Source organism: Lissotriton vulgaris, chromosome 7, assembly GCF_964263255.1.
Source record: "Lissotriton vulgaris chromosome 7, aLisVul1.2, whole genome shotgun sequence".
Lineage (NCBI taxonomy): Eukaryota > Metazoa > Chordata > Amphibia > Caudata > Salamandridae > Lissotriton > Lissotriton vulgaris.
In genome coordinates, this window is record NC_141695.1 from 552,513,498 (window position 1) to 552,535,872 (window position 22,375).

The window sequence follows — 22,375 nt, forward strand, 5'->3', positions numbered from 1 at the left end:
AAGGTGCCTTTAGAGGCCCTGCGTGCCACTTCTGGACCAGAATGGCATCAGTGCAGAGCTGCATGGTGCCACTTTTGGGCTGAAAGAGTTACTATGAAAAGGTTTCTGGATCCAGTCTGACACCTAAGGAATATTCAAAAGGTGTGGAATCTGCGGCTAGAAGTCTCCATCAGTAAGACACAGTTAGTGAAAAATGTAAAAATGAATCTGGCTTTATTAAAGGCATGGTCTATATGGGGCTCAGTAATCCATAATGGTTGAATAGGTAGGAACACTTTGAAACCGACTAGCCGTAATCTGAGATTTTGCTCATGTCAGCTAAAGTGCATCTCTGGCCAGAAGCTTCTTTGGGCAGTTGCCTTATACTGGTTCAGGTTAGCGGAATCCTGGAAATCTTGATGGATGCAAATCTAGATTTCATATTGCATATGCGATTAAAGCTTACTTTTTAAATCTTTCCCTTTAGATAGTACCAAGAGTGGAAGTGCGTTTCATAAACTAACATACAAAAAACCTGTGATCACGAAAGATCATTTTCCTTCATGACAAATTACCAAGTATGGAAACCCATTTCATGACATATTTATAACATGTATGTCTGAAAGGCATTGGCCTGATAATTGATGTCCTTCAATATAAAAATTGTTGTTTCTTTATTGTAACAAAATATTTCTAGTAATTTCATTTTCCAAAATTCACTGAAGGCATATTTAAAAGATCTTTATTTTTAGAAAAAGCTCACCGTTTCAGACAGCCAAATCCACGTCATGATAGTGTGTGAAGTTCTATGACTGAAATATGCCTCAACATGCCATATAGATCTCTAAATAAATAGCTACTGAGTCAAAATTATGTACAAGATTGTAGGCAAAAAAATATGTTTATAAACCTATATACAATAAAATAACACGTGTAAACAGCCCAAATACGCAGTGAGAAAAAAAAAATCACCATACAACGCTAAGAGAAAAGTGAGGTGGGACTTTGGACGAAAAAAAACATTGTTTGCAGGTCTTTCAATTCTAGGAAGGAAACCTAGTGCATGTTCAATATTTGATAATCCAGTTAAATATCCTTCAAATGAAATCTTCAACACAAAAGTGAATTTAATCAAATATATTATTATATACACACATTTAACATAACACGTCAATAGTGGCATTCGGTCCTTTCAGGCCACCATTCTGAGAATCTGAGGCACATAGATAATAACAAAAAAAGAGCCTGAAATATCTACAATGTACAAAGTGACCAGATAATCAGAAGTCCATATGGGATTCAGTAAAAAAAAAAAAAAAAAGTCTATGATACAAGGGTTTTATCAACACTTTAATACTTTAAAAACTCTGGATTGTAGTCGCCTGAAATGGAGATTTCCTTTTGAAGCGGTTTGGTAGATTCTTTGTAGAGGATAATGTGCTTTCGCTAGCGTTTATCAAGCAACCTTTGCTTTATAGGTCCTCAAAGAGTTTGCAACCGTCTTGACTAGAGAATTTTGTATCCTTTTAAAACCGTTTTACTAGGATTTGAAACGAAAAGTGTCTGAGGAGAAGAATATTTCCATACTTCATACTTTTTTTCCTTAAATAAGGGTTTTGTTACTTCTATATTGAAAATGTTTCGCATACCCTTATGTATGCAAACATGTGCCATTGCACAAGTCAAGGTGCACTGCAACAAATTCTTGGTGAGATGCGAGAGTGGTCAAGAAACCAAACGGTTGTGAAGGTGCAAAGTGCAGCACGTGATTCGGCGCTGTGCGTTGGGGTGGAGGTAAAGGGCAGGCTGGATTGCTCTTCTGCAGTGAAATTTCAGCTCCAGCTCAAACGAATGCACCCTCTTATAAAGCATTTTCTTGCCCATTTCCTTCCTTTTTCTGACGAAAAATAAGTCCATACATGGCTCAGCTCTTCATACACTCAGTGGAAGCATACCAGGTGGAGAAGATGGTATGGATGATCCTATAACTGGCGGAGGTCCTTGGTCATAACCATTTACTGCCCTAGGATGGGACCAAAAAGAGATTTAGGAGTTAAGCTGTGGTTTTAAATACAGAATACAACTTCATTGTGTTTGCAACATGTCTCACTGTTTAACTGCTAGTTACAGAGCTGCATTGCTTCCTGGGTTAAATCAAGCAAATCAGAGAGCAGACCAGGATATATAGCAAAGCACCAAGGTCACATTACTTCTAAAAGCAGAAGTGCAGCCCTGTAAATAGATTCGTCCTCTAGCTCTTCAAATGTCCTTTTTACATTCAATGCTTTAGCTAAAAGGTAATACAGTTGGACTTAACCATTCTGCCAAATGCAATGTAAAGTCATTTGAACATATGAGGCAATTTGCCAGTCTAATAGGTTTTCTATTATATTTAATAATGCCTGAAATTATTTAAGAATAAACATGCAAAATACAAGAGACACATAGCATTATACCTATTAAACGCAAAAGCATGTGCTCCTAAAATTTATGGTAACGGGCAAAGCTCGTTAGAAATGCAAAATCTTAGGTATTCATACTAATAAATCCAAGGATAAAAAGTATGGTGATTAGCACAGCACATCAAGTCATTATTAACGGGCAAATGCTCAAAAGCAACAAAATTCTACAGTATTTACAGATGACATTCGAACTAAATTATTTATTCTTCCACAAAACAATTAATGTGCAAGTTAAATTATTACCACAATACCAGACAATGGAATCAGGCTGATGATCAGTAAGTTAAGAAGGTGGGGAGGGAGGGCAATGTTTACAAGGATGATACACTGCATGCATAGCTATTGGGAGACATGGACTTCCTGTTATTTAAAACTACACGGTACCAGGGGCGATTGATGCTTCTAAAACAAGGTTCAACCCAGTAAAACAAGAAATGAAACACAATAAGACCAGTCAATTATGCTTCAGTGAAAGAAAAAAAACTTTGCAGAAGTGTGAAATGTATTGCCTCAACATGGTGCATGGTGATCATATGTGCGCACAGTGATGTGCGAACGTGTAGTGCTACACTCAATGCACTGTTTCTTCCTAAGGGATCCGAAACGTTGAAAGAAGAATAAAACCCCAATTCATAGGAATATTTTAAAAGCACTTGATCTCACTATTGCATACATGCCAACATTTTATAACTACGAAGAAGGGGGAAAAGAAATTGAGGGACTTCATTTTCCCCATTGATAAACAAAGAAGCAAAGGCAATTGTAGGTAGTAGATAAACATTTTTGGCTAAAAAATACAAAATCAAGTTTCCCAACTGAATCAGCTCTTTTTAGGCTACTGATGGGAAATGATTTTCATTGGGCCAAATTGGTGAGGTAACAGTATAAATGAACAAGTAAATTACCTTCAGTAATGCCTTGTCTGGTAGAGACTTGATCTAGCAGCAGATTCCTTAACTTTGAATTTCCCAGGTGTCAGGCTAGATCCGGAAGACTTTTCCTTGAGCAATACCCTTGCGCGCAGGTAGGTGGCAACGATTGGCTCTGCATGATGTGGTCAGTATCTTCCGCACCGGAAGGGACGTTCACGTCAACTATATAGGCACCACCTCGGTGCCCTGACGTCAGTAACATTTTATGACTTTCCACACCAGGAGCACAGAGCCATGAAGTTAACTGGCAGTGGTGTGTTTATAACGTCTAGGGCCCTGAAAGGGATTAGCCCCAACTAAAAAACCAGTCTGCAGTGCACGGGAGATCAGTGAGTCAGTAAGGTGGCTAGATCATGTCTCTATCAGATAAGGAGTTACCAAAGGTCCATTTAATAGAGGCATCTAGCCCCAGATTCTAGTCCCAGATTCCTTACCTTTGAATAGATACCCAAGAAATAACATTCTCCGAGTAGGCACTGCGGACAAGGTTAGACCTGGAAGTCCTGCAGGACAGAACGGCCAAAATGGCAGTCCCTTTGGACTGGACTATCCAGCCATTAATATTTGGAAAAAGTGTGCAGTGATGCCCCACACTGCTGACTGGCTAATGCCGGGGACTGTAACTTCATGCTGCACTGCCGTGGTAGCCGCCTTCGCTCTGGTGGCTAAAGCCCTTAAGCCTTCAGAGGATGCTTTTCAGCCAAAGCTTGGCAAATATTGATGCGGAAGACAACCCATTGCGAAATAATCCTCTTCTGCACCGCACATCCTTTCTTTGATCCAACTTACCCTATGAAGAGATGGTTGTCCACCAGGAACACTTCAGTGCAGTCAAGATAGAATGACAACACTCTTTTTGGGTCCAGACGGAAGAGCCACTCCTCAGAGGGGTGCGGAGGAGCATAGAAAGTGGGCAAGAGGACTGTTTGCCCCACATGGAATGGTGTTACCACTTTCGCTATGAATGTGGACCTAGTGTGAAGCACCAAATTATATGGGAAGATGGACCGGTAAGTAGGCTTGGATGACAGAGCCTGCAATTCACTTACCCTCCTGGCAGAAGTAATTGCCACTAAAAAGGCTGTTTTGATAGTACGCAGCGAGAGAGGCAGTTGTGCAGAGATTCAAACAAAGCACACATCAGCAGGAAGATGAGAAACAAATTAGAGTCCCACTGAGGCATGATGAATGGGCAGGTGGGAATGTGTGTACAAGCCCCTTACGAAATCTACTTACAATAGGGGATTCAAATAAAAAGGGTTGGTCTTGAAGCCTCAAGAAGGCAAACAGGGCCAAAAGGTACCCTTGAAGAGAACCCAGGGCAGGTCCTGCTGGGCAAGGGTCAAAACAAAAAACAAGACTTGAAAGAGGTGGAGAAGTGTGGCTCACTGGTTAGAGCAGGCAGACCCTGAAGCAGAGGTCAGACCCGGGACCAGGGTTCAATTCCCGAAGCGGCAGGGTCTTGAGCTCAAATGTCCACGGACTCGATAATTCTCGCTTCGGTGCCTGACCTAATCATGGGTTCACACTCTGCAACTCTGGGCATTAAGCTTGCTTAATCTCCACAACGGCCCCCTGCGGCGGGATGCCTGGCTTTCACCTTGGGGATGCCCGTTAGGGGCTATCTCACAGGGAAAAGGCAGGATGGGTTCCCAAGGCAAGCGCCGAGATGCCTCCGGGTGATTGGAGCGCTATATAAGAACATACAAAAAAAAAAAAAAAAAAAAAAAAAAAAAAGAGGGGAGCAGAAGAGGATCAATAGATCTTTCTGTAAAATATTTTACGAATTTGCTCAACTAGAAGGCGTATACAATCTTGGTAGAAGGACACCAGGTTGCCAAAAAAAAATTACAGACTTCGGGACGAAGGTTGAATGTCAACAACTACCGCAGCTCAATCTCAACGCAATAAGGTGGGTGCTGCTGCAACAGAAGATTCTCCCAAAGCCGGAGCCTGATCAAAGAATCAATGCTCAATTGGATAAGCTCTGGATACCAGACTCTCCATGCCCATTCTGGAGCCACAAGAATGACTTGGGCTCCATCAATCCTGATCTTCTTGAGCACTCTGGCAGCATTGGAATGGGTGGAGAGACATAGCAGGCCTGAGCTCCACTTGAGACAAAAAGCATCTCCGAGTGACAGCCGCTTTCCGACGCGTAAAACTCCTGACATTGCACGTTCTCTGCAGAGGAAAACCGATCTAACCGAGGCTCTCCCCACCTATGAAAGAGACCTTGCGCCCCTTCCAGATGTAGACACCATTCATGATCATGATCAGGGCACCTGCCAGGTGGTGAACCTCCAGGGATATGCCACTGCTGTACTAGTTCTGCCCAAAGATACAGGGCTTCTTGACAAAGGGTTCATGACCTCACCAGCCCAGCTTGTTGCAGTATCACATGGCAGTTGGCCGGTGCATTTCATTAGTGACGCATCTGTGACTACTGTTTGATCTGGTTGGGAAAGGGAGAGGGGTCTGCAGCAGATCGCGGGTGTTTAGCTACCACTGCAGGTCCCTGGAAGATGTCGGAGAAATTCCCCCTGATGCTGCGTCCACTGGAACTTCAGGTCCCACTGCAGAACTCGAATATGCCTTTTAGAAAGTGTCACTAGCAGGATGCAGGAGGCCACAAAGCACAGAAATGCAAGATAGAAGCTAACACATTGGTATTATAACCTCAATACCCTGGATTCGCAGCTCGGGAGGACAGGCTCGAAACTGCTTTGTGTCCAGATCAGCTCTGATGAAAGGGAGCATCTTAGAGGGAGTCAGGTGTGACTTTGGCACATTGATAGTGAACCCCAGCTAAAGGAGAAGGTTCACTGTAGACTGGAGATGGGCGGGGACAGCCTGGAATGAGCTTGCCTTCAACCGCCCGTCATTGAGATTAGGGAAGACTGGCACCCCTGATCCAAGCAAATGAGCTGTGACCACCGCCATCACCTTGGTGAACACCCAAGTGGCACTGTTAAGGCCAAAGGGTAGCACTGTCAACTGAAAATGCTCGTGGCCTACTGTGAACCACAGACAACGCCAATGAGCAGGCAGGACCGGAACATGAAAACAGGTCTCCTGCAGTCTAGCGCTACCATCAAGTCTCTGGGGTCTAGGGGAGACCAGAGTCAGAGTGAGCATCTAGAACTTTTCCTTTTTGAGGAAGTAGTCAAGGGCTCGCTGATCTAGGATAGGACAAAGGCCCTTGTCCTTTTTCGGGACCAGAATGTAGCGTGAATAGCAACCACAGAACCGGAACCCTTGGCCAAGAGAGCCCTAACTTCTTCCGAGGGAAGTTCAGGTGGACCTCCATCAGCCCGGTAAATTCTAAGGTAAGGAATTTGTGGCTAGTGGTCTATCACTATCAGACACTGTGAAAATTCAGAAAACAAAATTTGCATGTCATCATGCATGTGGGAGTTATCCCAGTGTTTCCAAAACGTTTTAGAACCATGACCCAATTGGTAGAACAACAAACTTTAGCGGCCGACCTACCTTTAATGGACATGAGGCAGGGCGTTTTTTTGTATGTAATAACAGCAATTGTTTGTAAATGTCACAACCTTAACTACACCTTTAGACATAGACAAATATTGATCAGACTATAAAAGCAGCAGACTATGAACTGCACTGGAGTCGGAAGACTTTCATAGTGGGTGGTGGCCTGTGGCATCTTGTTCACTCTTCTGAAAAATCTTGGTGCTGATACCAATGATTTTAGCAAATTTGAGAAACCTCTTCTGCGGAGGGTGGGGTGTGAATGTGTATGGGTCTATACTCTGCTGCAGAATCATTGGTATCAACACCAAGATACACATATATATATATAGATACACATATATATATAGTATAGTACTATATATATATATATAGTATTTCATATTTTGCATTGTCAGCAAACGAAAAATGTTACCAGCGGGGGGTGGTGTCAGCATGACTGCAAGCATAAAAAAAGCATTATTATTCCAAACATGTTGTAGCGTGAACAAGGGCTTTTCGCTCGAAACGCGTCGCTGGTTCTGTTGAATAAAAACATAATTTTGCTGACTTTGATGGTCCGGCCCTCATTTCTGCTGGCGTGGAGGCGGTGTCTGCGAGCGCAGAGCGAGCTGAGGAGGAGGAATATATATATATATATATATATATATATATATATATATATATATATATATATATACAAAGTTATTTTGCGCTCTGAACCCCTGCCCCTTGGACGCTCGTGATCAAGAGGTTTTACCTCGAAACGCGTTGGGTAGGAGCTAAACATTAAAGCTCGTTAAACTGCAAAGCTGGCCTGGACATTCCTTCTTTACCGTGTGGGATTTGGATGGAGATATAGATATAGATATAGATATATATATATATATATATATATATATAGCCCTGAAGCATGAGACACCCACTACAGCGTTTTCAGATCTTTTATTCTCCGAGGTAGCAGGAACACCAACAGTTTCTCACAGCAGTATCTCAGTCCCAAACATGTTTCAAGCTTCACAGCTCTTGTTCACTGGGGTTTCACGGTGGAGAGATTGCTTGGTTTGGCGCCGTATTTGCAGCGCGTAATATATACAATTCGCCATGATGGGCGTGGCCAAGTTGCACTCTGGTCTTTGTAGTTGTCAGTCTATGGTAGCTTGCAACTATTCCTCCACTTCAACTTCTTTAATAGATTTGCAGAGTCAAAAAACAAGGTTTTCTTGCCAATATTAGCCCAGGAGCACGATCCTCGCAGTTTCCCCCTTTGACGCCGCTTTTCAACTTCCCACAGCGTCGAGGAGCCGCCTTGCTACGCGGCGGGGTTGTCTCGCGACCCGAGGCCGGCCTCAATTATTTCACAAAAAGTTGCACTGAAGCATGAGACACCCACTACAGCGTTTTCAGATCTTTTATTCTCCGAGGTAGCAGGAACACCAACAGTTTCTCACAGCAGTATCTCAGTCCCAAACAGGTTTCAAGCTTCACAGCTCTTGTTCACTGGGGTTTCACGGTGGAGAGATTGCTTGGTTTGGCGCCGTATTTGCAGCGCGTAATATATACAATTCGCCATGATGGGCGTGGCCAGTTCTACCTAGTCAGGATTGTCCGTACTCACCTTTTTCTTGAACTGTACTGTCCATAGACACTGTTACGCATCTCGCGTGTGAGTTCACACTCTGCACACGCATTCCGTGGGCCTCCTATTACCTACCTAGAGTTAGTATAGCGTGGTCCCAGCGATCCTACAGCCTCTGGACAGCTCCATTCCTTTTATCGACTTTCACATTCCACTTACTTAGTATATGGTTTGTCGTGCCCCTAGGGCACCATTGTAATTTGTGCAACTTAAACGTATTTTTCCTAAGAGACGGTCATGTGCTTAGCCCTCTGATCTCAAAGAGTTCAGAGGTGTATGTTAGTTAATAAATATCTTGTTTATTTTCATAAAAACCTGTGTGGTGTCCTTTCACTTGGTATGCAAGGGGTTATATGTGGTGAAACAGCTGGCTTCACATGCCAAAAGAGTTTAGCCTAAGACTGCTTTGTCCATGCTACCATTAGGATAGCTGGTCTATAAGGTTGACTTACAACCAATCACCATAAGGGGTGTTTGGACTGATACAAGGTGATCACTAGAACTAGTGAGCATCATATATCGGGCCAACTTCTCACAAGACCTTTAAAAAATTGTTGAATTATTCTTGCAGAATAAAGAGAGTTAGAGCCATCTTGACGGAATCTGGAAATGGATGCCAAAAACACCTTCAGTGTGTAATGAGATAAGCCCGATCTAGCCAAATGAAGAAAGAACGGCAAGATCTGTTTTGGTTTAGCATGAATTGGATGTAAATTGGCAGAGTGACACCAGGTACAGAACCTTTTCCATTTAAGCTTGTATGTCTTAATTGTGGCAGGCGCTCTAGCATTGGCTAAAACCTCTTGACAATCCGCAGGGATATCTAAATGGGCGAATTCAATGTGTTGAGGAGCCAAGCTGCTAATTTCAAGGAAGTTGGGTCCGGGTGACAAATTTGACCCCCTTGCATGGTCAGTAGATTCGGTATTGGTGGAAACTGAATGGGATCGCACTCAGAGGAGAAGAAGCTTGGTGAACCAATATTGGTGAGGCCACCTGGGCGCAATGAGAATGAGGCGACACGGTTGTCTCTTCATTTTCCGGATGACTCTGGGAACCAAAGGAATCGGAGGAAAGGCTTATGCATATATCTGAGACCAGTTCATCAAAAGCGCATCCCCGCATGAGTCCTTGTGGGGAATCCAGCTTGCAAAGTGTGGGCATTTTCGGTTCTGAATTGTTGCAAACAAGTCCAGGTCGGGGTGACGCCACTCTCGAAAGACTCGGTCCAGAGTTGGTTGATGGATCTCCCATTCGTGATTGGATATTGCAGATCTGCGGAGAGAATCCGCTAGTACATTGGACATCCCTGGAACATAAACTGCTGAAAGATTTATCTTGTGATCCAGAGCCCAACCTCAAATCTCCTGGGCTTGCTGAGAAAGAAGGGTCGATTTTGTACCACCTTGCTTGTTTAAGTAATGCATACTTGTTGTATTGTCTGTCCGGATTAGAACTGCGGACCCCTTGATTGCTGTTCGAAAGGACTTCAAGGCAAGAAAAATAGCTCCCAGCTCTAGCAGATTTACGTGCCACTTCTTTTGTTGTATATTCCACTTTCCGTTGACAGTCATTCCCTGAAGGTGTGCCCCCCCATTCTTCGTGGGAAGCATCCGTTGTAATGGTATAACTTGGCACTTCCGTCAGGAATGTACATCCCTCTTGCAAATTTTTCCTTTGAATCCACCAGTGAAAGGCTTCTCTCATACAGTAAGTTATGCTGATCCTGTCGTCGAACAACCCCAAAAGCTGCAACCATTGGAGGCTGAGTTCCTCTTGTAAAGGTCTCATTCGGAGACGACAGTTGGGTATCAGAGGGATGCAGGATGAGATCATCCCTAGCAAAGATTTGAAAATCCGAACTGAAACGTATACTTTGTTGTAAGAGGAGAGCCATCTTGCAAATCTCTTAATGTCGCCTAATTTTAGAGGCGGTCGCGTTCAAACATTGCAGAGAGACGACCAATTTGAAAACGAAGAGAGACATTACAAAACACCCCGGGAAGAGAGGAACGCGCAAGGCTGACGTTTGTGAGCACTCGTGATTGAGTAAAAGAAATATTTAAGAAGCGCTTGAAGCGCTAGCTAAATGCTGTAGTCGGGAGATAGACATCATCTAGTTACCGACCAAACAATAGTTCCATTATTTGGATTGACAGCGAGCACAGAGTGTTTATACATATAAAAAGGAGCCCATGAAAGTATTTGAGAAGCACTTCCGACTCTATTACCCGATGGATTGTGAATAGCCCTAGTCCTGAAGAGGCCTGAATTGATTGGCTGAAACGCGTCGACTATAAAGAGACAGCAGATACATATAAATATTTTGGATTAACTTTAATAATGTGTTGAGGGATCTTTAAGACATTGGGTATAAATAAATTCTACCTAATTGTTTTCCTCATATGAGTCTGCGTGATCTCAATAGGAATGTCTGTTTTATGTTTTGGTGAGACATCCTAACTCGAAACGAAGGGCTTCTATTCTATTGTATATATGTAAAAATTACTTGTATATACAAACGTGTTTTGAAATCCGAAATGAGAGATATATAAACTTTCTTATTTGAAAAAATAAAAAATAAAAATCATTCAGTAATAACCTTTGACGTGTCTGTGGGTCATGACGAGACAGGAGACTATAAAAGATACAAATAAACTTAGTGTGGTCATAGTGATATAAACACTAAATAGGGAGTACTTTATCTTTATTCCTTATTATTTCAAATCAAAACACATACCGTATAACCAAGGTACCAATTTCTTATTTGAATCTTGCAAATCTTGAGCTGCCTTTCTTTTGAGACGAAAGCCTGAGTGAGTTGAGTGTCTAGTGTGGCTCCCAGAAACGACTTTCTTTGAGACAGAGTTAGATGGCATTTTTCGAGATTGATTGAGAGACCCAGAGACTGGAATAGTGACAGACATCTTCGAATATGCACTTTTGCGGTTTCTAAAGAATTGGCCTTGAAAAGGCAATCGTTCAAGTATGGAAAAATGTGAATGCCCTCCTAGCGAAGATGTGCCGTCACTGGAGCTAACATTTTCATGAACACACGGGCGCTGAAAGAAGTCCAAATGGGAGAACCTTGAATTGAAAAGCCCTGCCAGGCACTCTGAATCTTAAGGACTTTCTGTGCCTGGGATGGATCGGTACATGAAAATAAGCATCCTGAAGGTTGAGGGTGGCCATGTGATCCCCTTCCAAGAGAAGCTGGAGGATTTCTTGAAGTGTTAACATCTGGAAGGATAATTTTTTGAGGTATTTGTTGAGGGCACGCAAGTCGAGGATCGGGCGCCATTCTCCTGACTTGTTGCGTATGAGGAAGAACCTCGCATAGAACCCTCTTCCTTTTTGCAATTGAGGAACCTTTTCGATTGCTTCTTTCCGAATCATTACATTTATCTGGGAGAACAGCTCCTTGAGGTGAGCTGGTGGGGGACCTTTGGGAGGAGAATTTGGCGGGGTTTTGACAAACTCTAAAGTGTGGCCCCTGTCCACTACATCCAGGACCCACCTGTTTGTTGTAAGTTTGGACCAATTAGAGAAGAAATGGGATATTCTTCCTCCAACTTTCGGCCTGGGGATGGGCAGAGGTGGTGGCAGGTGGTCCGTCTCATTGCTTCCTGGAGGAATATCGTCCCCGGTAAGAAGACTTCCTTTTCCTTGCGAGTAATTGTTACCTCACTGTCCGTATGTTAGCTGTTTATACGGTTGATACGGCTGGTTATCGTGCGAGGATTGGTACAAGCGTTGCTGAGAGTAGCCCCCTCTATTGGAAAAAGATCCACGTCCTTTGGCACCACGAAAGGAGGATTTTTAAACTGCTGGCTTCCCAGTGACCTTGCAGTTTCTGTATCCTTCTTTATGGCCTGCAGGGCCTCATCAATATGCTGGCCAAAGAGAAACTCCCCATCATAAGGCATATCTATGATCTTAGCCTGGACCTCCTGGTGAAAGGATGTTGACTTCAGCCAACCCTGCCTTCTCAGCACTGCTGCCCCCGCCAATTGCCTGAAGCCTGCAGATGCCACATCTACTGCTGCGTCGATCTCTGTAAAAATGCACTTCCCTTCATACAATATTTTTCTGGCTTCTGATCTTTCAGGCTCTGGAAGCTTCTCAATATATGGCGAGATATCCAACCACATTTGTCTATCGTATCTCCCCAATATTGCCAAGGAGTTTGCAGCACGGACAGTAGTTGCAGCTGTCGTTGAAACTTTTTTGCCAATGGAGTCCAGTCGTCTGCCATCCCTGTCTGGTGGAGCGGTTACCTGTGAAGATGGGTTTCTGGCCAGTCTGAGCCGCTTGGGTGAGGACTGAATCAGTCTTTGATTGCCCTAGAAGGCATGCAGGTGAGGTGAGAGGTGCCTTATACTTTTTGTCTACGCGAGGCAAGACTGCAGGTAAAGAATTTGGAGTTGACATGATTTTAAGTCCCTCCTTCCAGATAAAGTCTAATATTGGAATCGTTTTCACTTGCCTCTGCGGTTGGTCCTTAAAATCACAAGAAACAGTCATCCTGTTTCGTTTCCATGGAAATTAAGAACCTCTTTGTTGCTCTTTCCATTATGAGATGGAATCCTCCAATATCTACAGGCTTCGAGTCCGCGGTAGGAGGAGCAGAAAGGTGATGGGGTTTGCGTTTGGTAGTCATCCCACCACGACAGTACAGATTTATCATCAACTTCTCCTTCTTCCCTCGTCATCAGTGGTGACAGCCTCCTGAGTATAATGGGATGGTGCCGGAGAAGATAGAACTGTGGATCTTATTTCGGGTGGTGATATTGGAGAAGATTGTCTTCGAGTTCTAAACGTTTTTGCAGATGCTCGAGGCATGGGTGTCGAAGGGAGCTACTCTGCTGATTCAGATGGAGGGAACTGGCGATAGTAGTCGTCCAACATAAACTGCAAGTTGTTGAGGAGCGCTAACGGCATCTGTGCTGTAGGCACTGTGGCAGGAGCCTGACCTGTAGGCTCAAGAAACTGCTCTTCCTCTTGATCCTCGTCTTGAAATTTTATAAGCAGCTCAGATGGACTCCTGGCTCTCATCCACATCAGATTGTTCTTCATCCTCTTCAGAGTCCAAAAGTTGTTCAGGCAACTTCAATGGGGAGAGAGCCGCTAAGGAAGAGCCCCATCTTTCCAATAAAGAAGCTGCCGCAGACGGCGAGGCAAAGGAGGCTGCAGACGGTGCAGCAGACCAAACGTGTAGTTCCCTACACAATGAAAGAAGAGGCGTTGACGGACGAACCGTCGACGGTGCAGTCGGCGGAGATGGTGTATGGACTGTGGCCACCGACGAGACAGTGAACTTCATCAACTGGGTAATCATCGTCAACGATGTTTGACGACGAGGCAATCTTCGTTGACTATGTCTCCGCCGACGAGGCAGTCTACGTCAACGATGCGGCTGTCGACAGCAATGGAAATCTCGTTGACTGTGAGTCAGTCGACGGCAAGGTGATCTTCGTCGACGAGGAATCCGTTGACGGGGTGACTTTCGTCGACGGGATAGGTGCCGTCGAGGTGTTCTTCGTCGACTATGCAGTCATCGACGGGACCTTCTTAACCTTCGTCGATGATGGAGCGTCGACGATCAATGGCATTATCTTCGTCGACGAGATGGGTCGAATTGAAACTGAGACCAGTGTCGACGTGGAAGAAGCCAAAGCCATTATCATTTTAGGCCTCGGAGATGAAAAGGTGACTAGACGTTGAGGAAGTGTTAGTGATCGTCGACGGACGTCGTTTTCTGAGGTAAAACTTTCTGTGACAGTCTTTTTGATGGCAAAGACTTTCCAGACTTTCTCGGGCGTACTAAGTCCAGATCTTGAAGGTTGAGAAGCCTTTTTTGCAGTAGAGGAGGAAGGAAAGCTAGAATCCTTGGTGGATTGAGCTTTTCTCCACACCTTAGCCTCAGGAGAAGATACCTCTTCCTCAATCTTCCTCTTTCTAGAGGACATAGTTGACCCCGAGGCCACACTTCCTACCTCTGATAGGGGGTTGTCCTGGTCCTTGATCTTCTGCAGCCACAGGCGAAGACGACCTTCCCTGTCTCTGAGGGTCTTCTGAGGAAAGGTCCTGCAGATCTTACAATCCTTTACCTCATAGTCTGGATACAGGCAATAAATACATTTTTCGTGGGGTTCTTACTTAAAAAGCCTAAGCTTCCAACAAGATTCACAATGCTTGAAGAGAGATTTAGAAGGTGACATCTTTAAAGTAGGTAAAAACCAGCCACAGTTTAGAAGTACGGTGCAGAGCTCAGGGAGACTCCCTTCACATGATGTGCGGTAGAAAATCTGAGAGCCTGAGCCTCTGGGGAGAACATTCTGGTGGGTGCGGTCGCCTGACTGGCTGCAGTTTGGTCTATACAAAATGACTAAGATAGTCATAAGTGTGGACGTTTTTGCTATTGTAGCTTAGGGCTACTGTACTTCCTGCTTGGTTATTACCAAGGTTTTTTGGTTATTATATGCAAATTATTGCTTTTTTTTGTACCGTGGGACTCCCACTCCGACGACGGGGAATGATTCAGGCATGTGAATCTATGAAAGAAACCCCAATACTTGAGCAATGCATGTTCTGCTTGTTGTAAATGAAAAAGGTAACTAATAAGGTATTTCACTGTTGGCGGGAAGGGTTGGATTGGTTTGGCTAAGCAGAAATTAACAAATCTTTTCCATTTGGTAGCATAACAGGCTTGCGAGGTTGGCCTGCATTCTTGTTTTAGAAGGTCCATGCATTCTTATGGTAGATTAAGGTGTTCAAATTCTAAGACCTCAGGAGTCAAATTGCCAGATTGAGCTGTTTAGGATTGGTATGTATTACTTTTCTCTGTTCCTGAGTTAGATGATGTGGCCACAGAGGCGGTGTCTCATGTGGCACTACCAATAGTTTTAGTCGGGGTGTGAGCCATGCTTGTCGCGCACATGTTGGGGCTATTATGATTAGTGTGAGGGATGTTCATATTAGCTTTTGAACCATGTAAGGAATGAGTGGGAGAGAAGTAAAAGCATAAGCAATTATCCCTTACCAATTGATCCATAGGGCAATGCCCTTGGACTGTGAGTGAGGGAACCTGGAGGCGAAGCTTTAGCATTTTGCGTTTTGCTGGGTTCCAAAAAGGTCTATCTCTGGGGTTTCCCACCAATGGAAATACAAGGAGGAGAGCTGTGTTGATTTCCCACTTATGTACTTGCTGATGCATTGTGCCGAGCATCTCTGTCAAGTCTTTGTCCACCCCTACTAGGTATTCTGCTAGGAGGTATATTTTGCAATGTATGGCCCAGTCTGCTACGTGGGAGAGCTGTATGGAGTGTGTACCCCCCGTTTTTGAATATAACAATATAATACATTGTGGTCCTGTGGTCGATAAGGATTCACACTACTTTGTTGAGAAGAAGATGTCGAAAAGCATACAGAGCTAATTGAATTGCAAGAAACTTGAAAAGATTGATGTGAAAGTGTTTTTGAGGTGGGGATGAGACTCCATGCATTGTGAGGCCCCGAATATGTGCCCCCCCCCAACCCTGTAGGGATGCATCTGTCATAATGGTGATCTGTGGTATTGGGGCTTTGAACGTCCTACCATGCAACATATTGGTGCTTTTTCACCACAGCAGATAGCGGTGGCGCTACCAATACAAGTTCTTGTAGATGCTCCTCTGCTTGAGACCACTGTGATTGTAGTGCGCGTTGAAGGGAGCACATATGCAGTCATGCGTGGAACACTATGGAGATGCATGATGCGATCATCCTAGAAAACTCATGACTGTTTTGACTGCGAGGTGATGATAGTTGAAAAAGAGGTGATGCGAACTGAAACATTTGCACGCTTTCTGGACTGGGATAGGCCTTCGCTGTAACCGAGTTTAAAGTTGCATCGAATAACTGCTGAATTTGCAAAGGCTGCACGTGAGATTTTGCAGTATTGAGTGTGAAGCCTAATTTGAGTAAAAGGTGGAATACCTTTTAGTGTCATGTAAACATTGCTGGTTGGTGGGACTCTTGATCAGCCATTCGTCTAGATATAGAATACGTGTCTCCCTCCCCATCCCCCTTTTTCAAAAATGTGCTGGTACCTCAGCAAGGCATTTTGTGAAGACTCTTGGTGCAGTAGTTAATCCAAATGGCAACACCTTGAACTGCTATCCATTTACTGAAAAACAAATATAGTGGTGATGTGCTGGGTGCTTTTGAATATGTAAGTAGTTGTCTTTGAGGTCTATGGTGGTCATTAAATCATCTTGCTGTAGCAAAGGTATTACTTCCTGTCAGGTTACGATATGAACATTTTCAGATAGAATCTATTTGTTGAGTGGCCTGGAGTCTAGGATAGGCCTTAAAGTCTAATCCTTTTTTCAAATAAAGAACTAGAGGGAATACACCCAGTGTCTCTGGTGTTGTTTTGGGACATTTTCAATGGCCCTTTTTGAAGCAGAGCTTGGACCTACTCTTGTAGGAGTGTGAAATGTTCTGGTGACAAGTTTTGTATTTGTGGTGGTATTGTAGGTGAGGCAGCCGTAAGTTCTAGCTAGCCCTCATCCTTTATGATGGTAAGGACCCATTAATATGTTGTAATTTCTGCCCAGTGTTGGTTATCTTCTTGGAGTCATCCCCCTACTGGTGTTAAATGTTGAGGGGGAGGCTTAGTGGGTCACTCTTTAGTGGCAGTGGTGACTTTGGAGGTGCATCCACGACCATGTACTCTATTCATTTTGTAATGTGACCTATAGTATGTTCCTCTTGTGGATTGGGGCTGGTAGAAACCTAGCTGTTTTGTGCACTGCCTGTTTCTGTGATGGTGCTAATTCTTGATGCTCCTCTATATTGTCCTCTCCAGAGGAGCCAGTCTGTGCTTTCAATTATGTAGTGCACCCATGACTTTAGCGGTGTTGCTGTCTTTTTTATTTCCCCTCCCCCTCTGCCCCCCCCCCCTCAACTTTTCATCTACCTGTGGTCCGAACAAATGTTCATCATCAAATGGTAGATTAAGTAGATGTTATTAGACATCAGGTTTAAAACAGGAGACTCAAAGCCATGTGTGGCGCCTGATGATGATGATGATTCACCTCCCTTGCATCGGATTAATCTAGTGCACATTGTATTGTGGCATTGGTAATAACCTTGCCTTCCTCCACTAGCTGTGTGGTACAAAAGGGGGTGGTGATGGACGGAGCATCTGAACCAATCAAACACTCACACCCAGTCAACAGATCTGGGTTTAATCCATCACCGTTCTTTAGCCCACTCTGCCACCCCAGTTCAGACATGGCCATATTCAAATCAGTCTGACCCTGTGCCTCATTGGAACAGTCCAGCCCGAACTGCCAAGCCATGCATTCCCTGGACCAGAAACAAGCTTCAGAGGACTGGTTTCTGGCATTTCAGCCATCTTCAGCCCGGCTTGCTTGAATCCAGTGGCAAAGTGAGCAAGGGACTCACGTCTGAGCATACCCTGCCAACTTATGGCGAACAAAGTGGTACAAAAGGGGGTGGTGATGGACGGAGCATCTGAACCAATCAAACACTCACACCCAGTCAACAGCTTGTTTTCGGTCCACGGTGGACATGGCTTGGCAGTTCGGGCTGGACTGTTCCCATGAGGCACAGGGTCAGACTGATTTGCATATGGCCATGTCTGAAGTGGGGTTGCTGAGTGAGCTAAAGAATGGTGATGGATTAAACCCAGATCAGTTGACTGGGGGTGAGTGTTTGATTTGCTCAAACGCTCCGTCCATCATCCACTTTTGTTTTGCTTCCTCCACTAGCTGAGCACTCTATGCCCATATTGGTCTGGGAGATGTTGGAGTAGCTCTTGCATTTCCATTCAATTGGGTTCTATTGTATCAGGAAAGTAAGCCTAACGAATTGGCAACACAGAGATGGTTGGCCGCTTGTGTGGCACACGTTTTCCTGCTGTATCACACTTTGGCCATTTTTCTGGCAGGGTGACCCACTAAAGAAACCAGGTGGCACCTTGCCCTGGATGTAGGTAGGATCAGTGGGACAGCACTTCAATTTTTCTATCTACCCTTGGAGTTATGAATCTAGATTTGACTGGTTGCCTAAATAATTCCACTGTGGGCTGTGATAATTTTAGTAAGATTCTGACTATTATATATATATATATATATATATATCACCAAAGTGAGGTACAGTGTGTATAGAGTCCAAGGGTCTCCAGAGGCTAAAGTTATATAGAACCTTACTCTCTTAAATGGTACCTTGGTCAAGCAGTTAAGCAGTATCAGAGGACAGTGTAAAGCATTTGATGTACACACCCAGTCAGCAAATGGTCTCATACACTCAAGAACTGAACTCTAGGGCAATTGTTTTGTATAAAAAAAAAGATAGTTTTATTCCTAGAACCAAGCAAGCCTGGTGCAGGCAAGCATAAAAGGAATATGCTACTTACCAGTATGCATCTGTTCTTGGCATGTAGGGCTGCTGACATTCATATTCATATCTGTGCATAGATCGCCGCCTAGTGTTGGGTCCGGATGATTGCACATTGTTGTCCTGGAAGAGTCTTCGAAGTATCACGAGATAGGTGGCTCCTCTCCTGGACTACAGTGCGCATGGGCATCCTCAGATTGTTTTTCGCCATTGTGGCAGGGATGGAGTATGATACAGTAAGTGATGTCCATGCTAAAAAGTAATAGTGAATGCTACAGCTGCCACAGGCACCGGGGAGAAGGGTGGGCGATATGAATGTCAGCAGCCCTACATGCCAAGAACAGATGCATACTGGTAAGTAGCATATTCCGTTCGAGGCATGTGGGCTGCTGAATTCATATCTGTGCATAGAATGTATAGCAGTCTCTCCCCTAGCGGTGGTTGCCTGTGCCAGCTGCAGCAGTCTGAAAAAGAGTTTCTAGAACAGCCTGTCCTACAGCCGCTTGCTGCTTGGAGGAACAAGTTACTTACCTTCGGTAAAGATATATCTGTAAGAAACAGTAGTTAGTATTAGATTCCTTACCTTAGAATATCCTCAAGCGTCAGACAGGATCCGGAAATTTTTGCGTAGCAATACCCCTGCGCGTCGTTAGGCGTCGTCTGCGCCGGAGTGACGTCATCGGAGTACTTAGACGCCGCCCATGCGCGCTGACGTCATTCTTAGACACAGCTTTTCCGCGCCAGATACGCAGAGCCATGATAAAACCAACACTGGTGCCATGAAACTAGGGCCCTGAAAGGGGGTGACCTTAACCCTAGGTATCGGTTTGCAGAACGGGGAGGATGGGTGGGGCGGTAAGGATCCTGTCTGACGCTTGGGGATATTCTAAGGTAAGGAATCTAATACTAACTACTGTTTCTTACAGATATATTGTTACCGAAGGTAAGTAACTTGTTCATCTGAAAGAAACAGGTCAGTATTAGATTCCTTACCTTAGAATAGATACCCCAGCAATACCAACCCCGGTGGTGGGTCTGCGAACCAATACTTACACCAGAAGTCCTGGAGGAAGGAACGGCCAAAGAAGCAATCCCTCCGGACTTGACTGTCCAGGCAGTGGTGCCTCGCAAAGGTGTGCAGCGAGGCTCATGTAGCCGTCTGGCAAATGTCCTGCAGGTGGACTCCCCGACCCAGGGCAGTAGTAGCCGCCGTGGCCCGAGTGGAATGGGCCCTCAGCCCAACTGGAGGCTCCTTTCTAGCTAAGGAGTAGCACGCCTTGATGCATAAGACAACCCACCGAGAGATGGTCCGCTTAAGCACCGCCCGTCCCTTCTTCGCACCCACGTAACCAACAAAGAGGTGGTCATCCACCCGGAACTGGCGTGTGCGATCCATATAGAATGAAAGCGCACGTTTTGGGTCCAGACGATGGAGCCGCTCTTCATCCTTTGAGGGATGCGGAGGCGGAAAGAAGGAGGGCAAGGTGATGGACTGTCTGATGTGGAAAGCAGAGACTACCTTGGGCAGGAAAGAGGGTCTTGTACGCAACACCACCTTGTCCGGATGTACAGATAGGAAAGGAGGTTTGCAAGATAAAGCCTGGAGCTCACTCTCCTGGCAGAGGTGATGGCAACCAGGAAAGCGGTCTTCAAAGTGAGAAGACGGAGAGGACAAGAATGGAGTGTCTCAAAGGGAGGGCACATCAAGAAAGTAAGAACCAGGTTCAAGTCCCACTGAGGCATCACAAAGGGAACAGGTGGAAACGTGTGTGATGCCTTTCAGAAAACGAGTGACAATAGGGGACTTGAACAAAGAAGGTTGATCACGCAGCTTTAGGAAGGCCGAAAGGGCAGAAAGGTAGCCCTTGAGAGTGCCCAGAGCAGAGCCCTGCTGGGCAACAGAAAGAAGGATGAGAAAAACCTCAGAAAGAGGGGCAGAAAGAGGATCCACAGCCTTTGCTGTGCACTGTAAGTTGGCCTGATATGCAGTGCTCACTATTCTAGTGATCACTATGTATCAGTCCAAACGACCCTTATTGATGATTGGTTGTAAGTCAACCTTATAGACCAGCTATCCTAGTAGCATGGACAAGAGCAGTCTTTAGGCTAAACTCTAGAGGGCGTGTTAAGCCAGCTGTTATACCATCACATATACCCCTTGAACACCAAGAGAAAGGACACCACACAAGTTGTTATGAAAATAAAAGGATATTTATTTATAACACAACAGCCCTGGACTCTTTATGAGGACAGGGCGCAAAGCACAATAAAAAGCTCTTAAAGACATACTGAAAGTCGCACAATTTACGCAAATGCCCGAGGGGGTACGAAAAACCATATACTACAAAAGTGGAATGCGAAATTACTAGCAGGTAAGTACTACTCTCAAAGACTTTGGAATCGCTAGGCCTACAATGCTGAACCCTTAGATTAGAAGCAGGAGGTCTAGGAACGCCGTGTGCAGAGTGGGAACTCTCAAGCGTAATGCGGGACAAAGTCTATGGATCCTAGTAAATGCAAAAGTTAGTGTTCTCGGGCGAACCCGACTAGGTAGGTCAAAAACGAAAGTGGATCTAGACACTTAGAGAGTTGGTCTACTCTGGAGCACCGGGGTACTCGGTTTACCTAGCCCAGGGGCTGCGGCTGCATAGGGTTCAAGTGTCGTCAGGAATCCTCGTTGACGAACTAGGAGCCTGAAGTGGAAGTTGCTGGCAGGCGACCAGTGAAGATGTTCCGGGCCGATCCAAGGACTGGATCAGCTGAAGAGGGTACCTGTAAGCAGAGGGGACCAAGTTCTGAATCACTAGCCAGTGATTAGATGGGCACCAGGAAGGCACCGGATGAAGTCACCTCGACCAGGCGAGTGGGCGACGCTGGGCTCTGCAGTCTCTCGGACCCGGAGGCGTTGTCGGCGACCAGGATGGAGGTGCGGGCTGTCCCACGAAGATATCTGCTGTCGGCGATGCTGGACCCAAGATTGGGGTAACAACTCTTGGCAAATGCAAGCCCACGCGGTGGACTCAAAATGACGTCTGGAGTGGACCAGGAGGGTCCGGGGTGCTCCTCTGTTGGAGGGGAGCAAGGGCCAGTCTGGAGCAACCAGACCAGCGATGGAAGTGTCGTAGTTCGTCGTCAAGAGGGCTACAAGCCAGCAGGCAAGTGGCCGGACAACGTGGTGAGCAGCAGAGAGCAGAAGGGCCCCACGCAGATCTAGTGGATGCTGGGGGGCTGGACTTCGGTGCTGGTTTGCTCAGGGTTAGGGCTTCTCAAACCCCAAAGCACTCACTCGAGGATCCCTCGGCGGTCGTGATGGATAAGCGTAGTGCAGTTCTGAAGATGGCCTATCCCTCGAGGTCTCGTCACACCCACGAATCTAAGCTGGGCTGATGATGTAGGTAGAGGTCAGAGGTGCCAGGGAAGCCGGGTCTTGTCGTGCTGGTCGGTCTGGTTCCGGAGGAAGGACGTGCAGCAAACCGCAGGTT

At 45.2% G+C, this 22,375-nt stretch overlaps 1 protein-coding gene across 2 annotated transcripts in view; it reads right to left on the reverse strand.

Moving 5' to 3' along the window:
• Positions 1-699: 699 nt before the first annotated feature.
• NDEL1 (nudE neurodevelopment protein 1 like 1) overlaps positions 700-22,375 on the reverse strand; it is a 418,831-nt gene continuing 397,155 nt past the window's right edge. Inside the window, exon 9 of one of the 2 annotated variants that reach the window (XM_086930644.1) lies at positions 700-2,002. In XM_086930644.1, the coding sequence (XP_086786770.1) occupies positions 1,912-2,002 (91 nt within the window). In that variant the 3' untranslated portion in view covers positions 700-1,911. The remainder of the gene's footprint in view (positions 2,003-22,375) is intronic. The other variant, XM_086930645.1, reaches the window with a different exon arrangement.